At 42.6% G+C, this 24,968-nt stretch overlaps 1 protein-coding gene across 10 annotated transcripts in view; it reads right to left on the reverse strand.

Annotated features, from left to right (window-relative positions):
- Window positions 1–9,138: 9,138 nt before the first annotated feature.
- The window catches only part of LOC126516489 (uncharacterized), a 93,280-nt gene continuing 77,450 nt past the window's right edge, over window positions 9,139–24,968 (reverse strand). For 8 of the 10 annotated variants that reach the window (XM_055063902.2, XM_050166618.3, XM_050166616.3 and 5 more), the window contains 3 exons: window positions 22,291–22,506; window positions 11,215–11,288; window positions 9,139–9,299 (listed from right to left, as the gene is read on the reverse strand). In XM_055063902.2, the coding sequence (XP_054919877.1) occupies window positions 11,233–11,288; window positions 22,291–22,506 (272 nt within the window). In that variant the 3' untranslated portion in view covers window positions 9,139–9,299; window positions 11,215–11,232. The remainder of the gene's footprint in view (window positions 9,300–11,214; window positions 11,289–22,290; window positions 22,507–24,968) is intronic. The other 2 variants (XM_055063903.2, XM_050166620.3) reach the window with 1 other exon arrangement.

Below are 24,968 nucleotides of genomic sequence, written 5' to 3' on the forward strand. Positions count from 1 at the left end.
ATAAAAACTGCACACAAAATAACAAATGCGCGCAAAAACACAAATACGTGGACAAGGGCAGGCCAAACTGACGGCCAACGCGCTAGCACGGCAGTGGCACGGCGGGTCCCAGGTGAAAGGATCCGTAGCGCTGCCTAGCGGCAGCTAAGACTTCCCGGATTTCCCGTTTCACGCTCGCGCATTACCCGAGCCTCCCTCTCCAGCCCACTACCCCTACTCTATAATTGCAACACAGCTTCTATTTCAATCTTCCTGCCTCCCAGTATTTCCAGCACCGGATGAGATGCCCGACAAATTTAGAGCCCGTCTAGTTTACTGCTGAATAAAGGGCTTCACCAGCAAAGTGATCGCAGCGCGGTGGCTAGCACTGCGGCCTTGGCGTTTCGCTCCTGCTGTTAGCGCCTGCTGCGGGAGCATATAATGGTTTCCAGACGCCCTGGGTTGAAAACGATAACACGCTCTTGATTGTTGAAGTTCCGATGTGAAATTATTGAATATTGAAGCCAACTGATTATGTTGCTTCTTACGAGTTTGTCTGTGGCGTCTTTTGTTGGTTAACGCCAACGGTCACTGAGCTTTTTACACGCCGTTCAGCATTTTATGCGCTTTTAGACAAAAGCATCTCAGAAAGTTCTTGAGTCAGACGTTGTGAATGCGTTTACCATATTAGACTGTGGTAATACCAGTAATGGGTTGTTACTGCAGATAGTATACTAGTATATTTCAGGTGTTTAGGTCATGTTTAGAACAAATTCTATTTTCAGTGTTATTGTAGACCAAGATGTCTATAGCCATTTGTAGCCGTTTTTAAGAGGTTCTGTACTTTATGGGTAATGTCAGCACCTCTTCGAGTCATCATCTTCATCAGCCTATTTTATGTCCACTGCAGGACGAAGGCCTCTCCCTGCGATCTACAATTACCCCTGTCCTGCGCCAGCCGATTCCAACTAGCACCCGCAAATTTCCTAATTTCGTCGCACCACCTAGTCTTCTGCCGTCCTCTACTGCATTTCCCTTCTCTTGGTACCCATTCTGTCACCCTAATGGTCCAACGGTTATCTAGTCTGCGCATTACATGACCTGCCCAGCGTAATTTTTTTCTCTTAATGCCAATTAGCATATCGTCTATACCTGTTTGCTCTCTGATCCAAACTGCTCTCTTTGTCTCTTAAAGTTATGCCTAGCATTCTTCGTTCCATCGCTCTTTGTGCAATCCTTAACTTGTTCCCAAGCTTCTTTGTCAGTCTCCAAGTCTCCGCCCCACATTTCAGCACCGGTAAAATGCACTGATTGTATACCTTCCTTTTCAATGATAACAGTAAGCTTCCAGTCAGGAGCTCACAATGTCTGCTGTATGCGAGCCAACCAATTTTTATTCTTCTGTGAATTTCCTTCTCATGGCCGAGGTTCCCTATGATTAGTTGACCTAGGTAAACATACTCCTTCAGACTCTAGAGGCTGACTTGAGATCCTCAACTCTTGTTCCCTTGCCCGGTTATATTGATCATTATCTTTGTCTTCTCCATATTAATCTTCAACCCCACTCTTACAATCTCTCTCTGTTAAGGTCCTCAACCATTTGCTGTAACTTGTCTGCAGTGTTGCTGAATTAAATAATGTCATCAGCAAACCAAAGGCAGCCAAGGTATTCAATGTCGATCCTTACTTCTAAAACCTTCCCAGTTTAATAGCTTGAATACTTCTTCCAAGCACGCAGTGAATAGCTTTGGAGAGATTGTGTCTCCTTGTCTGACCCCTTTCTTTATAGGTATCTTCCTACTTTTCTTGTGTAGGATTAAGGTGGCTGTGGAACCTTTGTAGACATTTTCCATGGTATTTACGTAAGCGGTCTGTACTCCTTGATTATGCAATGCCTCTATGACTGCTGGTATCTCTACTGAATCAACTGGTTTTTCATAATCTATGAAAGCCATACAGTGAGGCTTATTGTACTCTGCAGATTTCTCGATAACCTGATTAACGAGATGGATGCAATCCATTGTAGAGTATCCCTTCCTGAAGACAGCCTGTTCCCTTGATTGACTAAAGTCCAGTGTTGCCCTTATTCTATTGGAGATTATTTTGGTAAATATTTTATATAATACTGGGAGTAAGCTAATTGGCCTATAATTTTTCAGTTCTTTAAAGTCTCCCTTTTTGTGGATTAGTATAATTTTTGCATTCATCATTTTCTGGGACTCATGCAGTCGATAGACACTTTGTATAGTGAGCTGGCAGTTTTTCTAGCATTATGTTTGATCCATCTTTGATTAAATCGACTGTTATTCCATCTTCTCCTGCTAATTTTCCACATTCCATGTCTCACAAGGCCTTTCTGAGCTCATCTCTAGTTATAGGAGGAGTTTCTGTATCCTGTTCATTATCGTTTCGAATGGAGTACTCCCGAATCCTCTGGGTACTGTACAGGTCAGTACAGAATTCTGCTGCTTTTATTACACCTTCGAGATTGCTGATGATATTACCCTGCTTATCTTTCAGTGCATACATCTTGGTTTGTCCTATGCAAGGTTCCTTTTCACCGATTTCAGGCTGCGTCCATTTTTTACAACTCCTTCAGTCTTTCTCACGTTATAATTTCGAATATCACTTATTTTCGCCTTGTTGATCAGCTTTAACAGCTCCACGAATTCTATCTTATTTCTTGAGTTGGACACTTTCATTCTTTGTAGTTTCTTTATTAGGTCCTTTGTTACCTGGGAGAGCTTGCCTACTGGTTGTCTTGGTGCCTTGCCTCCCACTTCAATTGCTGCCTCTGAAGCCAGCCTCGTTACGGTTTCATTCGTTACCTCTATGTCATCATCAGTCTGTTCTAAGGCTGCATATTTGTTTGCAAGTACCAGCCTAAATTAGTCTGCTTTTACCCTTACTGCCTCTAAACTGACCTGTTTCTTCTTGACCAAATTTACTCTATCTCTATTGAAATTGAGCTGAATCCTAGCCCTCACTAACCTATGATCACTGCACTTTACCCTACCTACCACTTCTACATCCTGTACTATGCTGGGACCAACAGAAAGTATGAAATCAATTTCATTTGTTGTTTCACTATTAGGGCTTTTCCAGGTCCCCTTTCTGTTGCTATGTTTCCCGAAAAAGGTGTTCATTATTCTCAGCTTATTTCTTTCTGTGAATTCTACCAGCATCTCTCCTCTGGCATTTCTAGAATCTACGCCGTAGTTGCCAATTGTCTGTTCACCCTCCTGCTTTTTCCCCATTTTTGCATTCAAGTCGCCCATTACTACTGTATACCAAGTTTGCACTTTTCTCATCGCTAATTCAACATCTTCTTAAAACTGATCTACTTCCTCATCATCGTGACTGGATGTTGGAGCGTAGGCTAGTATTACCTTTAATCTATACCTCTCATTAAGTTTGATTAAGACTACTGCTACCCTCTCATTAATGCTGCAGAATTCATCAATGTTGCCCGCTATGTCCTTATGGATTAGGAATCCTACCCCGTATCGCTTCTTATCAGGGAGACCTCTATAGTAGAGGACATGGCCGTTATTTAGCAATGTATAAGCCTCACCAGTTCTTCTAATCTCACTAAGGCCGATACTATCCCAAACAACATCTGATAATTCCTCAAAGAGTCCTGCTAAGCTAGCCTCACTCGAGAGAGTTCAGCTGTTAAAGGTTGACAGGGTCAGTTTTCACTGGCAGCCTGCCTGGACCCAGAGATTCTTAGCACCCTCTGCTGCGTTACAGGTCTGACCGCTGCCTTGGTCGGCTGTTGGGGACTGAGGGCCGTGGGTTCATTGTAGATATCATCAGGGAGTAGACCAGCTCAAGGATTAGAATTGTGCTACTGCCACAGGCAATTTTTTAAAATTGCTTAATGTATTTGCAGAGACACCCGGTATAGCAAAATTTTCTTAATTATATTAGCGATCATCGCACAAATTATGTCCACCGCTGCTATGAAGCTTGATGACATGCGTGCTCGGATGCAAGCGTACATAAAATGGCTGGAGCACAGACACTATGCAGTCTTAGTTGGATGTGCGGCATCTGTTTTAACAAACATTTAAATTTCTTGCACGTGTTTTTACTTTTTCAGGCACAGAACTTGCAATGTAAACATATGCTAATAAAAATAAACTTATTTCCTATATTTTTCAATGACATCATGCGGGAATTGCCAATCAGATCGCTTGACAGAGTGACATCATCCGCTCATTCAACGCAGGGTGGGCAGAGGCAGCGTAAAATGCAGGGAGGTGTGCTGCTGTGATTGCAGTGATGCAGATGTTTAAGGCTAATAATAAACTGCACAGTTTACAGAGAGCACCTAATTTTAGTCCTTGATCACAATGACCTACCCTGCTAACTCAGTGCATAAGGAAAACATCCTTTTAATTTCCCTTTTATATTTGTGGAAGTTTGCCTGAAGATAGTAGGATATAAAAAAAAAGTTGGGGGGGGGGGGGGGGAGGGTGCAACCCTGCATCATGCAAACTGTCTGGAGTACGAGCTTGCATACTCCAGACCGGCTGTGCCTAAACTTGCATGTGGAGACCTGCAGGACAGTTATTGCGGAGCCAAATTACACACGTGGGCACACAAAACCCAACCACAAAGGTAAAACTCAACTACCTAGGATAGATCTTTTGTTGTTCAAAAAATTATGCTGTTCTGACCACCATATATGAACCAAAAAATTATTTCACCCCCCCCCCCCCTCCCATAAAAGAAAAACCCAAACTTCACCATTGCATCATGAGATAAGGCTCAACATTCCGGCTAAAACGCTCGTACTGTATCCAATGCCGAAGAAATGCAAACGCTAAAGATGGGAGCAGAACTACTGCGTTGACATTTTCACATCATCTGCCTGTGACGTCTACTTAGAAGGCCTTCACATGCAGAGTTAAATGTATTGCATTGCATTCAAAAGCAATGGTTCAACCTGACAATTTTGGCGAAATTTGATACTACGAAGATGGTGCACAATGCAATAATACTGTGATGTCATGGCATCATTAAATTAATCATTATCACTTATCAATAATTCATAGTTAATTAAAACATACAAGTTCAGACTTTTTTTTTCTACTAATCGCCAACATCCTCACTGTAATAAAGAACTAATGCTCTGACCAATTTACTGTACCAAAGCAACGCAGAAGCTAAGGATGTTGTAGAGGAGGGCTTCGACTTAATTTTGACCACCTGAGGTTTTTTCAAACTGCACCAAAACAACGGTGCAGCAAGCATTCATGCATTCTATCCCCTATTGTAATCCAGCCAAGACAGGTGGTAGTGCAACCTTACAATTTCTGTGCCAGCTCCCCACATCGCAGATATTGGCGGAGCCGGCTAAGTCCTACAAAAAATTGTTATAACTTGACTGCATTTATGCATTCAAAGTTAAATAGAAAGTAAACCTGAATTTTAAGGACTTTCCTATCCAAAGGACGACCCAAATAAACGTAAATACTTTGCAACGTCAATATGATGGCATTTACACGGTGGCTTGGGCACGGACCAGTCTCTTATGGTTGAGGAACCACAGTCAGTTTTGAGAGTCCTGAAGAGTCCGTACTATATCAGTATTTCTATTCCAGTGTACAGTGAAAAGCAGCACAGTGTACAATGTTGAAGTGAGAATTATCAGTCGCCTGACCTTATAGCACTCGGAAAGTAAGCTTTGGAGTCCAAGAAAAATTCGTTTCTAAATAACTTAATTAGAATTAATCTAAATGATCTCGGAGGTCATTGCTCTTGACAAGGAACTCATGGTAACATGCAGACAAGCGATACTGTTTTTTCCACACGCAATGTAGTGCATGCTGACCATACGGCTACCGCTCTAGGCACTGTGCATTATATATGGTGCCTTCATATAAACGAAGTGTAGGGAGCACAAAACCATATTTTATGCTGTGCAAATACATGTCAGAAATGTTATTCGTGCTGCAGAATGAGTCTTCGATGTGCTGATTGCAACCCTACGCCTCTGCGTCGCCTGGCATGCAGCGGTGCCCCTCGCACATCGAAACGTTTATCGCATTTGTTTTCTCAGAACTGATGCAGTGCAGTAGCAAACCGGCCTTAATCATAACAGCACCTTGGTGTCACTGACATGCCTAAGCCTAAAACAATGCCTGAATGTGCCCCGCATTCACATGAAATCGACTACTAGCGTGATACTATGCCATATTTTCCAGCAGTTGCTATCAACAGGAAAGGTAGACTGGAAAGTGGGATTGTTCCAGTCCCCAAAAAAGGTCCTCCATCTTTGTGCACCAGTCATTGCCCTATTTCACTTTCTAGTATTTGTTCTAAACTAAGGGAACATGTGATCTACTTAAACTTGGCCAAATTCTTAGACTGCAATATCTTTCATTCTAATCAACACTGCTTTCATGCAGGACTCTCACGTGACACCAAACTAGCTTTATTTTATAACGACACTAGTTCCAGCCTTGACTTAAACATACCTGTCCATGCTATTTTCCTAGACTTTGAAAAAGCATTCGACAAAGTTCCACATCAACGGCTATTCCTAAGACTTTCTTGTCTAAACATTAACACACCTGTGTACTATTGGATTCGCAGTTTTCTTGCCAATCGACAACAATTTGTCTATGCTAACACCCATACATCAAACTGATCCCCCGTAATCTCTGGTGTACCACAAGGCATAGTACTTGGACCCCTACTTTTTCTCATCTATATTATTGACCTCCCAGCTAATCTCTTTTCAACAATTCATCATCATCATCATCATCATCAGCCTGGTTACGCCCACTGCAGGGCAAAGGCCTCTCCCATACTTCTCCAACTGCCCCGGTCATGTACTAATTGTGGCCATGTTGACCCTCCAAACTTCCTAATCTCATCTGCCCACCTAACTTTCTGTCGCCCCCTGCTACGCTTCCCTTCCCTCGGAATCCAGTCCGTAACCCTTAATGACCATCGGTTATCTTCCCTCCTCATTACATGTCCTGCCCATGCCCATTTCTTTTTCTTGATTTCAACTAAGATGTCATTAACGCGCGTTTGTTCCCTCACCCAATCTGCTCTTTTCTTATCCCTTAATGTTACACCTATCATTCTTCTTTCCATAGCTCGTTGCGTCATCCTCAATTTAAGTAGAACCCTTTTCGTAAGCCTCCAGGTTTCTGCCCCGTACGTGAGTACTGGCAAGACACAGCTGTTATAAACTTTTCTCTTGAGGGATAATGGCAACCTGCTGTTCATGATCTGAGAATGCCTGCCAAACGCACCCCAGCCCATTCTTATTCTTCTGATTATTTCACTCTCATGATCCGGATCAGCAGTCACTACCTGTCCTAAGTAGATGTATTCCCTTACCACTTCCAGTGCCTCGCTACCTATCGTAAACTGCTGTTCCCTTCCGAGACTTTTAAACATTACTTTAGTTTTTTGCAGATTAATTTTTAGTCCCACCCTTCTGCTCTGCCTCTCCAGGTCAGTGAGCATGCATTGCAGTTGGTCCCCTGAGTTACTAAGCAAGGCAATATCATCAGCGAAGCGCAAGTTACTAAGGTATTCTCCATTTACTCTTATCCCCAATTCTTCCCAATCCAGGTCTCTGAATACCTCCTGTAAACATGCTGTGAATAGCATTGGAGAGATCGTATTTTTAATCATCCTTATTCACCCCCATCACATACCCTTGTATGCCCTGAGGCATTTATCCTCGCATGAAAAAAAAAAAAAAAAAAGATTGTATCTCCCTGCCTGACGCCTTTCTTTATAGGGATTTTGTTGCTTTCTTTATGGAGGACTACAGTGGCTGTGGAGCCGCTATAGATATCTTTCAGTATTTTTACGTACGGCTCGTCTACACCCTGATTCCGCAGTGCCTCCATGACTGCTGAGGTTTCGACTGAATCAAACGCTTTCTCATAATCAATGAAAGCTATATATAATGGTTGGTTATATTCCGCACATTTCTCTATCACCTGATTGATAGTGTGAATATGATCTATTGTTGAGTAGCCTTTACGGAATCCTGCCTGGTCCTTTGGTTGACGGAAGTCTAAGGTGTTCCCGATTCTATTTGCAATTACCTTAGTAAATACTTTGTAGGCAACGGACAGTAAGCTGATCGCTCTATAATTTTTGAAGTCTTTGGCGTCCCCTTTCTTATGGATTAGGATTATGTTAGCGTTCTTTCAAGATTCCGGTACGCTCGAGGTCATGAGGCATTGTGTATACAGGGTGGCCAGTTTTTCTAGAACAATCTGCCCTCCGTCCTTCAACAAATCTGCTGTTACCTGATCCTCCCCAGCTGCCTTCCCCCTTTGCATAGCTCCCAAGGCTTTCCTTACTTCTTCCGGCGTTACTTGTGGGATTCAACAATTAGGTAGTCTATTTGCAGATGACTGCTTCGTATATCATTTCATTGGAAACAGCACAGATATTAACCCTTCAAGACGACCTCAACTTTATTGAGTCCTAGTGTAGCACATGGTTTAATGTCTTTATGAACTGTCTGGAACGTGACTGGAACTGTCTACATACAATTGCCATGCACCACTCCAATCCCCATCAATTCAAGTCGGCACTGGAATTGCACTTTCACTGTAATTAAAACCCATCCCTCAGGTAATACCCCAACTGGGGCCTTTGAGGCAGGTGGCAGTTAATTCTGAAGTGGTTTTCAACTTGCAGAACTTCATAGTTAGTTCACGAGGCTCAGCATGGGCCTGCAAGCTGTAACAACTCGTACAATGACAAATGTTGCACACTGTTGCCGTGTGGTTCTCTTGCTATTTGCAGACTACTGAAGTGGAGATGTGGCAAGCGATGGATTCACTAAACGGAAAATGCAATGCAAATTTTTCTCTTAATCGATAAATTGTGGAAACGAAAGCGGAAAAACGGGATGAGGTCAGATCCATTCCAACTGCTCGCGGAACTCCAAGATATTGTTTGCGGAACTAAGTTTCAGAACCCATATGGCGCATTAGTTTTCTTTGTCACTTTGTGTTACAGGAAACAAAACTCATTTGTCATATTCAGTGTACAATGCTACACCCATGGCCCCCTTTCTCATCCGCAGCATCACCCCAGCTTACACGTCGTCATCAATGTGTCTCACTCGCCACCGTCCAGTGCCCAAGTAGCCACCCAGCAATGTGCAAGAATACTTAATTTATTCTTGTAGAACACAAAACAAAAAGAAAGACAGCGAGTGAGAACACAAGAGTGCAAAAATATTCTTTTGAGCATCCATGCGAAACCACGGTGACCCTCTTCTCACCCATAGGCAAGAACATCAGCCAAGTGGCAGCTCCGACCTGTGAGGCAAGGAAATGCGCCAACCAATAAGTCGCACAAACCAATAAGCATTGCGCAGAGATGACTAGCACCTAACACTAAGTAACAGTGCGTATCTCTGAAGCTGACTGAGGTGGCATTGATTTGCCAGATAGTAGGCCTCTGTAAGCAAAAACAAGCTTTTTCTCTATGTACAGAAATCAAAAAGATTGATCTCTTTGATTTCTGATTTGATTCTTTTTTTGACAGAAGGAATAAGCTGTGAAACATTATGAGCCATGCTTCAATCAGCATTACATACATTCATAGAAGCTTTGTAATGTAATTCGATGTCACAAAAACAAATGCTAAACATGAAAGCGAGGTTTTACTGTGCTTATTCTCCTCGGTGCAGTCATCGCTCTCACATGTCACAGCACCACGCTGTTTCAAGTCACCTAATCAAGACACCCATTGCCAGGTTATGCTACACTAGCTGCGATGGGGTAATCATCAGTTCACCATATCGCAAGTTCACCAGAACTTGCGATATCTTTGTGCAAATACCATTCTAGACCAACAAGAAAAGCATCTTTCTGTTTATTCTGATGTTCTCTTCTGGCATGTGCAATCAAACTAAACTTCTTTTTCTGCGACCAGGCACTCGACGCAGCTCTTTAAATTGTCATTTGTGGTACAATGCGGGGTTGATTGTGTACGGTGCTGGCAGTGTGTTGTTTCAATCACCTTGTTCCTCAGCGATTGGGGATGCGTTGCTTCATGCTGGTTCTGTCACTCCAACTATGATAGGGTCCAGGTAGTGATGCACTTCTCCCTTCTGGCGCCTGATGAGCCATGACTGCTTCGCAAGCCTCTATACGATGGCCATCCTTGTTGCCAGTAGCATGAGCATTAGACTAACAAGAAAAGCATTTCCCTGTTTATTCTGCTGTTCTCTCTGGCAAGCGCAATCAAGCAAGACTTCTTTTTCTTCTTCATAAGGTAGCAGGTGCAAACCACGAAAAGCACGGCTGCATTGAACTACATTTCAGTTCCCCAGTACACCCCAAGGGTCATTGACAAGCTCATTTTCTTCTCCATAAGTCCCTCCAAACAGCATGACCACAGTGTTTTGGAAGGCTGCCGCCATGTTCCTCTGGTTGTGCTACTCTAAAAGTTTTCCAGCACAAGGCCAGATAATTCCTGTCTTGACCCCTTTTCAATGTCAACCTTATTAATGTGTGTGTCTGCAAAGCACGTTCTGCACCAGCCTCATATCTCAGCTGTTCATGTGTATGTGCAACAATAACTAGAGGGAAACCTAGTGCCACCATCTACCTATGTGACTTTTCTTAAAGGGTGCTGTGACATTATGGGAATGCTGGAAGATAAAAGGTCTGACTTGCGTTGAGCCTGACTTGGCCTAAAACAAGGGCACGGCTGGGTGAGTAAGGTATTCCAAAAAGGCGACACTGATCCTGTCACTACATCATTGAGTAAATCGGCATGCAGCAATGGAATTGGCTTTGCTGGCTTATCACCCATCAGGCCTCACAACCCTCCATAATCTCATGGTGACCATCAAATCTGACATGGTTTTGTGTAGTTTATATTCTTTATTCATCTTGCTACTAAACTGGAGATACCATTCCTGTATGTGTTCTCACTAAAATTCCGTTCTCCAAGTGTTACAGAATAACTGCAACATTAATCGGGTTTGTTATCTACTACAGTTTTACTACGTGGTATAACCATGGAATACTGTTTTTGGTTGTTTTTGCAGTCAAAGAAATGGAAAATGGAAACAGAAGCATGAGTACACCAAACACTGGGCCACATGATAAAAACTTGGATGTTCACCACTGCAGCTGTCTTTAATGAACTTCCTCAAGGGGCGCAATGTAAAAACAGGCCAGCCTGACTTCTGTAATGATAGTTCAATGATTTGAGACTTACTCGGGTGCCGTGGCAGCTTTAAGTGTCACTGGCATCCATGGCACTGGTGGCACACAGGTCAGGGCCTTTTTCATCTGCATGAAGGAGGGAGAAGGGCAAAGCTCATTAACCCAAAAGAAAACAAATTCACCACTCGCAAGCCCTACAAGGCAGCTTTCTTTATGATCACTTGTGTTAAACTCTATATGAGCAATAGTGGAAAATAATAACTTGGACTTGCTTCACACACCATACTTACATGGATTGGTCACAGCTCTTTAAGGCCACCATGTGATGTATAGGATTTCATTCTTCATCGTGCCAGCATATTTCTATACGAGCTTGTCAGCTAGTAGCTCCAGGTTTGGAAAGCTCTGCAGACTTGTGAATCGACATTATGGATGAAAGCAAATTGCTATGGTGCATTCATGGTGCATTCATGGTGCCCGTGCAGCACACACAGCATATTCCTAATAAACAATGATGTAGTCACAAGTTTGCATAGTGGGCTACAACGAGCCCATTTGCACTACATAGGCCTTAAATTATGGGGTTTAACAGCCCAAACGCTCAATAATAATAATTATGGGGTTTTACGTGCCAAAACCACTTTCTGATTATGAGGCACGCCGTAGTGGACTCCGGAAATTTCGACCACCTGGGGTTCTTTAACGTGCACCTAAATCTAAGTACACGGGTGTTTTCGCATTTCGCCCCCATCGAAATGTGGCCGCCGTGGCCGGGATTCGATCCCGCGACCTCGTGCTCAGCAGCCTAACACCATAGCCACTGAACCCAAACGCTCAAGAGCTACGAGATTTGCCTTAGTGAAAGGCTCTGGATGATTTCGATTTAATGCGCATCGAAAGCATAGTACAGTATTTTTGCATTCCACCTTTGGCAAAATATGACTGCTAAGGCTGGGAATCAAACCTGTGACCTCGTGCTTCGTGGCACAACATAACCACTGCAGCGGATACTAACAGCACTCAAGGGGACACCGTGAATGATGTTCTCCTTGTGTGTGCAGCACACTAGGAGTCAATATTGCCACACTGCACCCCAAAAGAAATCAGTAACAGTTGCAATGCGTTTCATTGGTGAGCTACATGTGTCCTGCTGCCCACACAGGCTGCCAGTAGTAGACAAAGACATTTCATCATTATTCAGTGTACAATCAGAACTATGCAAAAATGCATTCTGCACACTGCTTCATGCTGCCTGTTAATGTTGCTCAGAGGAAAGTTGTTCTTGTAAATATAATTCAGGAAATAATGAGGTGCAAAACTTCCCCTCAAGAAGCCTGACAAAAGCAGCATAACAATGCACAGCAGCATGCAATGTGTGAGGGATTAACACATGAGTGAAGTAAGGAGGGCAAGCTGATGTAACAATAGGAAAGCCCTTGCCTTCCAATTCTTTAGCAGCCATTACGCCCCTTCCTCGCGGTTTCACCCTCAATGGAAATGAAGCGTCAGCACTTAGAGAATCGATCCTCATTCCATGTTCCCAGTAAGTCGGGCACCCAGCTGTTACAGGAGGTGCGTGGCTCAATCCCAACCGCTGGACACCCACCGGTTTATAAGGCGGGTGGGTACAAGCAGCCCCATTCCCAGGCATCCGGCTTCTCAGGGCTGTGTTGCTTCGGAAAAGGGTTCACACAGACCGCTATGCTTACTGCGCAAGAACTAAAACAAACAAAGTACCACACAATTCTATGTGGGCAGATGCACTACATAGCTGCCGAATTACACATCCGCCTCCGTCCCCACCTAGACTGATGCACACACGGAAATATTACATGAATCACTTGAAACATTCTGGTGTTTCAGTTCCCTGCACGAGTTATCTGCTTCTGTAGATCTGCGAATTTATTGGTGAACAGCCAGCATTATCTTCCCTGTTTTTACCTCTGTGCTTTTACGTGAGCAGGGTCATGGTGGTTGACATACACAAGATAGCCTAGCCGACTGCTTTCTGGAAATTTATATAGGTGAAGCATACGGCAAGGCTTTTAAATTATAAACACTTCCCACCTGGTGGGCGCTGTTTCGTGTCATACACACAGAAGAGAACCTCGCTTAACCCTTTCAGTGTCTGGTTTTCTCGGAGGTGACACACCCTCAACGTCGGAATTTTTTTAGGTTATTATAAAATGAATACAAGGGTTTGTTTTTCGTTAAGGTCAAACAACACGTACGCTTGCCGGCGTGGGAAAGCTCATGCCCACACGCTTTGCGTGTGCCATGGCTCGTAAATGGCGGTGTCAACCTACAAGGTGTGTGCCAGTGTGCATCCACTTGGCTCAAATTTTCGCCTTGGTAGACATTGTTTCATATTTTTGTGAGGCAGCCAGAGCACCAATATTTGTCTGGAGAAGATAGACAAGTTTTAGAATAGCGTTTGTCGCCCTACGTACATTAAATGCAAGTACCTTTGCAAGACGTTTTGGTGTGCGTCCCTTCAAGACTTAGTTTAACGTATGGGAATGCAGGCACAAGGAAGCTTTATTGAGCGTGATGTTAAAAACTAATTTAGCTCAAAGAGAAAATGCAGCAGCCTTGGAACCTTCCACTTCCAGATCCAGTGACCAAGCATGATGCGACACGTACGAGATGACAAGCTTTATGCAAGCGCCGGCACAGAAATCTTGACATTGTAATTTGCACAGGGTTCATTCACAGCTTGTTGTTCTGATCTCTCTGAGGGTTTGCAGTCATAATCGCATTGTGTGATCACAGTCCCCAAAAATTTTCTCTCTTTTCTCGGGCATCATATTACAGACATAAGCGGAAGCACCTAATTACTGCATCTTTTGTAAACATTTCTTAATCCCCAACATGGGTGAAATCGCGCTTGAGGAACTTGTTCCTAAAGGTGTCCTTCGCCCAGAAGTGGTGTACGCTGCTTCTCTTGTCAGCGCTGAGAACAATGCTGCTTTAGGCCCCCGTGATTTATAGTTCAGAGCAAAGAAATAAGTGTGTTTGTTTATTTTCTCCGAAGCAGAAATACCACCACTATTTGGTGCGGACTCCACTAATTCGCCATCGGAGATGAGCTTCTGCTAACCATGCCACTCACCTTTTCGTCATAGAAGTATCAACGTATCTTAGCAACTTGCAAACACACAATAACAGAGACCTGTATCTCCTCATTGCATAAACTGACGGCTATAGATGACAGCTTTTCACTCTGCGTGCTTTATTTGTGCCGTGCCGTCTGCCACAAGTATCAGACAACATTCACCGCTGAGAATTGTTGCACTGAGTGCCACTGTGTCAAGAGTTAAAAAAAAATAAAACATTCTATAAACGTACAACAGTAGCAGAAACACGCAAGAGTGGTGGCCTTGCACTGTGGTGTGAATATTTTAACAGAAAATTACCGCGGTAGCGGTGCACAAAGTCTGGGAGCCACCCCTACCATTTGCAGATGTGTGCCCTGCGTGTTGCCACCACGCGCACAAAGGGGCATGCTCTGCAGCAAGTTCACAAAAAGCCAGACTGAGCAAACTCAGATATATCGGAAAATAAGCTTCTAGAAATATACAACAGATTGTGGAACTACCTCAGAAGGCGTTAACTTCATGTTACTGTGCACATCTGACTAGACAGTGGAGAACGTACGGGTATGTCAGCGACATGCTGGGCAGAAACATAGAAACATACTGGTACGTCAGGAACACTGAAAGGACTAATGGACACTGCACATTCCCACACTTAATGGTATACCAATTTCCCATTCTTTTCCTTTAGAAACGAACAAGAAGCACTCAAGTACACTGGCTACCCAACCTCCACACTGATCCGATTGATGACATTTGCGTCTCACTCCATCCATCAATGAAGAACAAAGCTTTGGCTTATGACCCAATTGACATGCCTTACGCTGCTGCTAAGTGCAAAAATTCTATAGTGTACATATTAGCACCCATAATGTGCAATAGTGCATATAATAGTGCGGCCTAGTTTCAGGGCACTGGCGTAAAATCTTTGCTTTCGTTGTAGATGGTGTTCAAGTCCTACACCCTCTGTGAAACTCATACACACCTTCTGACTACAGTACAGTGTGACATCCATGTAACATTGCAAGGAGGTTACACTGCTCGCAAGCCAACAAAGAAAGCAGTGCCACCACAAGTGCAAGCAGAGGTAAATGCCAAGAGCAAGGGCATGCATGCGAAAAGCAAAGCAAATTGAAGGGAAATGAAAAAACATTTGAAGAATGACTCGAGCATTTGATTCTTAATGCAACTACACAGTGCAGCCAGCCAGATACTGGGAAGTAGTAGGCTTTACTCAATTTGTGCACTAAGAATAACTTGGCAAACAGGAAACATCATGGAGACTTCTCACTGCATAGAAAGAAGTTCCATATTATTTGTTTGTTGTGGTTCACACAAATTTGTTTTCCTGATAAAGCTAGAATAATGAAATGCAGTACTCTGGCCTGTACGTGTTTCTGTGTCAGATCATTTTTTGGAGCACTGCACCAATCATTTTTTATGCACATTCACGTGAGGGCGAGCTGTGCAAGTGAACCAAACTCCCAAATGCATAGCTTTCATCCACTAGTTTTGTGTTTTAGCTCTAGATAACCTAAACAAACAACAGGAATTAAGTTGGAATGCCTAAAAACAAGAAGCGGTGTGGTATGTGCATAGACACTGTGTGCATACATGCTGTGTAGAGCACATGTTTAGGGAATTCTGCAGAAGTTGTAAGCCAAAAAAAGCAGACACCACTTCGGCTTGTCCAACATATTGCATGGAGCAGGGTATCAACCACAAAATGAACTAGAACCAAACCGACAAAAGAATAAAATTTAAAAAAGCTATTTTTGCAGACTAGATTTTGACGTCACTAAAATAATGAAATGCGAGTCTAATATCCAAGTTTGCAGCCTGCTATCTTGCAATATGATGGCCTCATTTTATGATGATGTGTTTTAAAGGAACAGGTGGTACAGTAACAAACTTGCCTCGCAAGTTCATACACATCTTTTCTATGGCTCAGAAATGCATGTTCATGATGGGATGATGTATTTCCAAAGTAAGCAATTTATTTCAAACACCTGACATCCTAATAGGACAGGCTAAACTATCAAATTGTTACACCTCTGAACTGAAAATACAAGTATACAAGCACAATTTGTGCCTGTAAGAATACTATCAACACAGAATGTCTTGTACTGACCATATGCCATGCTTAGTGCTTCAGCATGTCAATGAACATGCCCTGGCATGTCACACACAAATGTTGGAGGTTATATACTGCACAATTTGTATTGTATAAACTGCACTTCTCATCAGCTGTCACTCAGAAATGCACGAAATGCCAGGCAATCTATATGATGTGTAGTTTGTTAGGTGCATTGCTGCCAAATTGTAATTATACTCTAAAGAAACATATCTTGCTCATTTTGTGCAATTCTAAATAGTTCTCACAATGTTTCTTCTTGTACTTATCAATCCCCATTAAAATAAACATCTTATTTTGCTATGGTCCTCATTTTCTGTGACCATAAACTTGTCTTAGCTACTGCAGTTCAGGAGATGATTTTTCATGGGCAAGTTCAAGTGTTCACCAAACTACAAAACAGCAGGACGCTGCCTGACATTGCATAAAGCAGTACTTGCATGAATATAATGCAAGGGAAGACTTTTAAGGACTCGGAAAACAAAAATAATATTACACTTACATTGCAAGCAAATGAAGCATAACACAGCTGTACAGCATGGTCCATTACCGCAGTGCAAGCCCATGTGAGACCACTGGTGCCTATTCAGGTGCCCATCACAGTGACAGATCACCTGCAGTGCTATGCTAAAATGTAACAGGAGTGTGACATGCTGTCTCGAGGAGCTGGACGGGTGCGTGGGCAAGTTCGATATGCACGGTAATTGAGCATCAATGTGCACCGGTGCGGTGGCTGCAGTGAACCAGGCTGTTGGATCTCTGCTCCCTTGATAAGCTTTCCTACTAAAGTTGATTAGAATCTTGTAGGGGTGTGCAAATAGCGATTTTTGAGACCAAATCGAACACAAATCAAATAGTGCAAGAAGCAAATCGAATCGAATATTCAATACTTTCTGAATAGAATAATGAATAGCCGTTATCAAAATTCCTATGAAATGATGTTCGTATCCCAGCATTGTTAAAGTTAGAAAGTTTCTGTCATTACATTGTACATTAGGAAGCATTGTTCCTTAAAAGCATAAATGGAACATTCGAAGCAAACAAGTAGTTTCTTTGTATGCACGGGGCTCTTCAGAGAGCGTTAATAGTATCACTTTGCAGCCTATAAAGTATGGCTACCCAAGTGACATAGCCTGCTCCACTATGCAAGTTCCTATGTTTTATGTCTATACTATGCCCACGGGGGTGAAAATTTAGTCCTGTTTCTCGAATTTTATGGTTTTTTTTTATGCATTTGACGTTTTGAAATAATCGAAGTCTTTGAAAAATAGTTGCATTTATGAATAGTGACTATTCGATTCTAAGACTGAATCGAATAAGACACTATCCGATTCATTATTCGAAAGTTGCGAATAATTGCACACCTCTAAAATCTTTTCTCCTGCTATCAAAGAGTTAGCTTTCCCACAAAGCTTAGTCGCTTTTAGGCTGAGCTCTTGCACATTTGAATATAACGGGATTTTTTCTTTTATTTTACATTTAAAAATGCTTCAGAGTATGAGTGAATACATGAGCTGCTTTATCAGGCTGATAATTCTGGAAATAAGATACAACGCTTCTTGCTACATTCATGCAAATATATTATTTGCAGGACACTCAAAATTTGGATACCTCATTTACAACCCCCCCCCCCCCCTTCCCCACTTCAAGTCCCCTTCTATAGATGTGGCATGAACCTACTCTAAAGTACCTTCAAATAATCTGTAAACAGACAAAGAGCACTATGGTGAAACAGCAAGCCAGCCACAGCTACACAACTAGCATTCTAAGTTTGTACTGTGCTGGAGCTTGAACATAACGTTAAACAAAGCATCAGGCATACGTAAGCAAAGCAACATGATGAGAAGGTAAACAAATGCTTAGAAACAAAGAAGAAGCATCCACAGGAGCACAGAGAAATATGTGCACTAAATATCAAGCAAGCATTCAGAAACAAAAAAGCATGCAAATATCGCAGAAGAGAGAAGAAAGCACATGCAGTGGAGCAGCGTAAACAGGCAGTGCGGTGGCAAGAGCAGTTGGATTTTGCTGCAGTGAAACCAAGGCTTTTCCTATAATATAGCAAACTAACCTTGCTGTGATTAGGTAGCTTTTTCCCTTTATTAAGGTGTCTCTCATACGTGCAGAGTAGGTATTTTTTCAGCATACAGCTTCCTACTGCAGGTCATTTTGGGACAAACTCTTTGGTACAAGAGGATCCCTGGGTGTGGACACTTTGGTACAACAATCGGGCACTAGTGCAATTTCGACAGTCATTTAATCAACACATGGCAGCTGATGATGCAGCGTATGGCATACTGAGGCCAACTATATATCATCAAATTAAAATAACTTACAAGCGTTCCCCGGCCTTCACACTTGCTAAGTGTGATCTGTTAGTGTGCAAGAATCGTGCAATAAGGTTTATACAACTTCAAAAATATGTGTCAGTCCTCCTGGCAAGTTTTACTGGCAATATCTCACTTGCACAACAGAGGCAACAAAGAAAGAATAGAGCAAATAAACATGTTCATGGTACTACTGCATGAATGCTGCATTCACACTGTGCAGCGAGAACAATGATTAAGCACAATTAAAATTAAGGTCTGCATTTATGCATTGTTTTGATGACCACTATCCGCAATTATTAAAAACAGGAGGGTTGAGGAAGGATAATTTTATTGTAGTCAAATTTCATAGCAGTGGTGGAATTGAAGCTGGTCAGTGCTTTAGGCTTGTCCACTTAGTAGGAACCCTGAAACTAGCATTAGTTTTAAGATAGCTGTGCCAAAACACAGCAGAGAAATGCACTGGCATTTCATGCACATCATTTTCCTGCAAAGCTTAGCTTAAACACCACAGGACAAAACCATGTGGAACACCAATGTATATTTCACTTACAGCTTTCAGAGGGTTATCTTGAAAATGGTGCTAGCTTGAAGGGCATGCTTTGACTATTGACTGGCTTCAGTTTTGCAATTGCAGTACATGCACCGAAGTTAATTCAAAAATTATTTACCATAATTAGATAGCTTACTGGCAACTGTCACAAAACTTCTGCCACAAGCTGCTACTACGAATTTTGGCCAGCACAATAAACTTGCCTCAAATCCCCTTTCTCGAATTACTGGAGAAAGTTATTGCTGAAATGCAATGTGCGCAACTTCTTGAACTGTTGTACTACAACTGCACGAAGACTGCTTCTGCCCAGTGCTGCTACTCTCCAACAAAGACTGAAGAGTGTAAAGGTGGTCACAGGCAAGGTTGGTTATAAACACAGAGGATGATCAACATGCCCTCTGTCTTGCCCCCGAATGTATAAAGAGCAGGAGATGTGCAAAGATATCTACACTCGCATACAACTCTCTGCGGCAACAAAGGAAAAGCCACAAAGGCAAAGCATGTGCAAATAAGAGCGCTCTTGAAAAAGGTTCTACCTTCTCATTCGTGTCAGTTTAACTCTTCGAAACACATGTATCACACATCTTATTTATAACAGTAAAAGACAAAATACACCACTGAGTGTTAAACATGACTTATTTTTCTGCTGTCTTCTTCTGCGTATAGGCAAATGCAAAACTGTTGCACATGGAAGCTATGCTGAGTCAGTATCTGTTCCAAGAAAACTGCTGTCAAATGCTGCTGGACTACTTGGCGTAGTAATACAGTGTAGAAGCTCCGCCCCTCTAGCTTCCCCTTCATTGCCAAAGAAAGTTGTCCACGACTACAGCAAAACTTTAATGCTGATCATGACACCATAGCAAGGATGGCATTGTACCTATTACTCGTCAAGCTAAAATGCCATTTTGCCTAAAGAATATATATATATATATATATTATGAAGCTAATCTATGGAGTTTCAAATATACCAAACTGATTAATAAAGGGAAAATGAGACATCCACCCAAACGTAGCTAAGTGCTACAAAAGAAACCCATACGGGTTCCTCGAAAGAAAAACTTCGCAGCTGAGGAAAAATTCATCCTGGTCCGGGACTCAAACCTGGGACCACCGCCTTTCCGGGGCACCCACTCTACCATCTGAGCTAACCAGGTGGCTAGCAGATGGCAGGCGAAGTCGTGTTTATCAACAACTCAGAAGCAAAGGCAAGAGTTTGACGTAATAGTTCTGTGGAAACCTGCAAGGTTTCTGCGGAAACCCACCTTGCAGTTTTCCGCATTACGTCATACCATACTAATTTTAGTTGCTTCTGAGAAGAGAAATGGTCTGTGTACTTAAAATGCATCTAAAGATCTGTAGTCCCTGGCTTGCAATGTCCACATAGCAATATGATCATATGTTGAATACTGTCCTTGCACATGGACACATCTATTAAACAATGTGCTGGTTGAAGAAGACAAAGGCGAGTAGGAGAGGAGAGTCGCGCGGCGTCGTTCTACATGATGGATATGATTGACCAGTGCTCTGAAGAATAAACCAGCTTTCTACTACACATTCATGGTCCTTTATTCCACTGCATCTTTGCCGAAGAGGTCGTACCAAATATGCCACGCTGGGAACATAAATGCAGATAGCTCTCAATGATACTACTAATGACATTTATGTTAAGTGTGGCATGGAATGGTCCCACTGATGACAGACGGCAACTGCTGGTGGGTAGGAGCTGGGGGCCAAATCAGATGTGAAAGCTGCTGGTGTTGTGAGCCATGATGGCCACAAATAAATATAATAATATGCTCCCAAATGCTGTAAGCCAATTTAGCTACAAGGCGAGGTGAAAATAAAAGTGAAACAAAGTATGCTATTCTTTTTTAAAATTGCAGAGTGCATTTCAAAAAAGTTTAGCACCAGTAAGCGATACAAGCTGATAAGAATTCAGTTTCACACATGCACAAACTATAGCAAAAAAAAAAAAAGAAAGTAGCATGGGTCCATGCTGCACTACTGTATCCTGTAGCAGCCAGCACCGAGGCAGGATGACTACAACTAGAAATACAGAAATGATGAATGTCATTCCCACGCTACTCAAGCAGCATTCCTCAAGCATTTCCATAAAGCATAAGCAGTCTGTGCAGATCCCTGACCCCCTTACTGTATGAAAAACTTTGCTTGGTGGTTACAAACTTGATGAGCAGCCTGATTGTGGCTTCGTGGATGACATTTGTGAATGTTTATCATCAGAGTGTTGAACTTGCTTTCGCCTTTGCGCATCCCTCTTGCTATGTCATCATCATCCCTCATCACGTCTTTATGTCCCCGTTCCCCCTCCCCCTGTGCAGAGTAGCAGGCTAGAGCACCTTAGCTCAGGCCGACCTCTCTGCCTTCTTTCAATTAAATTATCTCTCTCTATCTTTGCTTGGTGGTACAGCCAAGGGACACATACACACCAATTTCTCTCTCCTATGAAACCACTGCAGGCATGGAAAGCACAGTACAGGTTCCAGCTGAGTAGACATCCACGTTTAGAGAGACCATGTCTTACTGCTGCCTTGAATTGATTTGGCACTCACTCCACCACAGTTTAGCATGTTGCCGCACTACAGTCATAGCCAAAAAAGCCATTGGACTGTCTGGAACAAAATCCACCCAAACATCGGCACACAGTCTACTAGCAACAGTGCAAGTTGCAACATCTGGCCAGAGTTGTGTTGCATCTGACACTACTGCTCTTCTGTCACCGTCCACTCGTCAATAGAGAGGTTTAGTTTAGGGGACACAAGTGTTAGGGGACATAAACTGCCTGGCATACAAAAGAACCCAAAGCGAACACAAAAGAGAGCAAATGGCCCACAATGGAGTTTGCATCCCTTAATGCTTGGGTGCGACTTGCGTGCCCTAACCTAAAACTCTTTAACACCAATAGACTGCTCTGCAGCTTGCGCACCTGAACACCAAGCTACGCTGCTCCGAAAACGCGTTGATGAAAGCTACATAGCCGCGCGGTCACACCGGTTCTAACCTCTCTTGCACATCATGACCTCGCGGAGCTTCACGCTGCTTCGTATCACCAAGCTTCTCTGCCGCTTGCTCCTGCGGCGGCGGCGTATAGTGCTCCAGCCATGCCGGTTGTACCCGGGAATCTCTGGAGTAGAATCTCCTGAGCTGCACACATCCTGTCCGTGTGCAGACGTGCCGAGGCCACTCGGGCCAGGTATTACCAGCTGTGTTGCTTTACCTGCACGCCGCGACCCAGCCCAAAGCAGTTTAGGTGAATGTTACTACGGTGCAGCTTAAAGCTGTGGTCAGGCAGCCGAGAAGGAACTGTTCTGTGGTTGTTGTAAAGGCAGTGCACCCCACTGGTTCAAGCTGGGTAGTGAGCGCAACACATGGAAATGGCAGGAAAATGTGTGAGAACATGTTTTGTTAGAAGATCACAGGGTCTGTGTGAAAATATATGCAAGTTCAGTCTTCCTGAACCCTTCATCACAGCGGCAGCAGCAGAGACATCTAACACATTTGCTGCAGACGTTAGTCAAAATGGTTGCACATAACTACACGGAAGTTAAGAATGAGATATTAAATGTTAATAAGTATAAAAATATGTGCAAAAAAGATTATGAAGAAAAATAATCGTAGTAAGTTTCACAATTGAACCTTTTCTTTTTCAAGATTAAGGACAAGCACCAGAAAAATGAAAAAAAAGATAAGCTTCATGGCTTCTGCTGTCACCCTGTTTCAAAAGGGATGCTTTTATGATCAACCAGATGAGGAATGACACGAAGCATATATGACATAGCTCGGATCAAATTTTGTTTGTTCACAACACAGCTATCCTATAAAAATTTGATAACAGTTGATAAATTCTTTTACAGATCGTTCAATTTATAACAGAATGTTCAGCACACTAAGTAAAATGGGGATATACTTACAGCAATATGCTACAAACTCTGGCCAATATTTTTTTTACGGTAAAAGTCATTTCCAGTGGCAGTCTGTTTTTCATATTCTTATCAATGTATTATGTTGCAATCTCTGAAAATGGAGCTTACTATACGTTAAAAGCAAATTATTTAGTAGGCTAATTAGAGAAGCAAGAAAGACCTTCACAACCAGCTCTAATAAACGTACAGGGCTGTCCACTTATAGGGAAACACCTTGCTAGTATTCAAGTGCTAAGAGCAGCTTGAAGTTAGACCGATTTCATGACACATTTCACTATGCCACCGCCACAGAGAATGTTGGACGTAGTCAAACCTCATTTTACTGAAGTCGTATCCAACACAAGAATACCTTCATTATATCCTATATATTCATCATAAGCATGTATTCATCACATGCTGGTACTAACAGGAAGAAAGACTTAAGGTCTACTTTGTTATATCTGATACTTCGTCATCTCTGTGTTTATTATATCATGGTTAGTATTTAGTAGACCACAGGGCCACTATGCTTTGAGGTACCCAGCTTTTCCTATTTAAGCTCTGATTTCATCATTCTAGTTCTCAGTATGAACCGGCTTATACTGACTGATCAAGGAGGCAGGGATAAAGAATTTTTACCATAGAGGCAGGGTTGAAAAAACACGCCTCCTCATGCCCCCCCCCAATGATCTGCTAGCAAAATACACAACATAGCTAGCCTGAATGTTCTGCTCAAGGTTGCTTAGAACCAAAGTACATACAATGGGAAAGCAGCAAGTACTGCTGCCATGATGGCGCCGTCAGGACAGGTGTGCATGTTCTCTTAACGTGGTGAGATAGTCTATTTAGACACGATGGGCTGTAAGACCAATCTTCCACTATTAGGTGTCTGCATTATTTATTTATTCTTGTTTATTTATTTGTACATACTGCAGCACACATGGGCTTCAGCAGGAGTGGGGAAAGGACAGACAAAATGAGAAGGCATGCAGTATGAACAGATTTACGAATTCAAAATAATGAGTGAAGATTAACCTGAACTGCAAACTACGAAGTGTGAAACGAAGTGTGAAACAACAGGCATCCAACAATTCGTACCACACAAACTGGGAAGTATCAGAAAAGTGGAAGCATGAATAAACTAACTACTGTGCTTAATCACAAAATGCTCACATTCTTTTTCTGCTCAAAATTGATCTGAAGTTGGAGGGTGTGACAATTATTTGGGAAAAATTTGCAAGAATGTGTTGTAGGTGCTAAATAGAAAAAAAAAAAAAGGGGGCTGTAAATTGGGGTTTTCATGCCAGCCACTGTAAGTTCAAACAAAATAATATTACTTCCAAGCAGCACTTACACCTTTGTGGCAAGAGCACAGGATTTACAGAAGTAGGAACTGCAAAGGCCCTTTCTTTGTAGATGCTATGGCGAAACCTAGAGTCACTAAACGTATAAATAAAGTGACTCTGGTCTGGCCTATTCAGACTCTGTGTAAACTTCACTGACCACTTCCCGATTGCTACCTCAGCAATTTTCAAGAGGGCAAAGACTATGCGAGGAAAAAAAAAAAAAAAATTGACGCGACAGCGTTAAGGGCCCTATGTCAGAGAAAATCCGTTGTCGGTGTTGGCGGTGCTGTCCCTTAGAGAAAAATCATTCCAAACCATGCATTTTGAATCACGAACACCTTCCGCATGGTGCACAGGCGTTACTGAACTAATTGAATTTCTCAAAGTAAAATGCGTGAGAAAATTCATAAGTACGACTTACAACCTACAGA

This window comes from Dermacentor andersoni, chromosome 1 (assembly GCF_023375885.2).
Source record: "Dermacentor andersoni chromosome 1, qqDerAnde1_hic_scaffold, whole genome shotgun sequence".
Lineage (NCBI taxonomy): Eukaryota > Metazoa > Arthropoda > Arachnida > Ixodida > Ixodidae > Dermacentor > Dermacentor andersoni.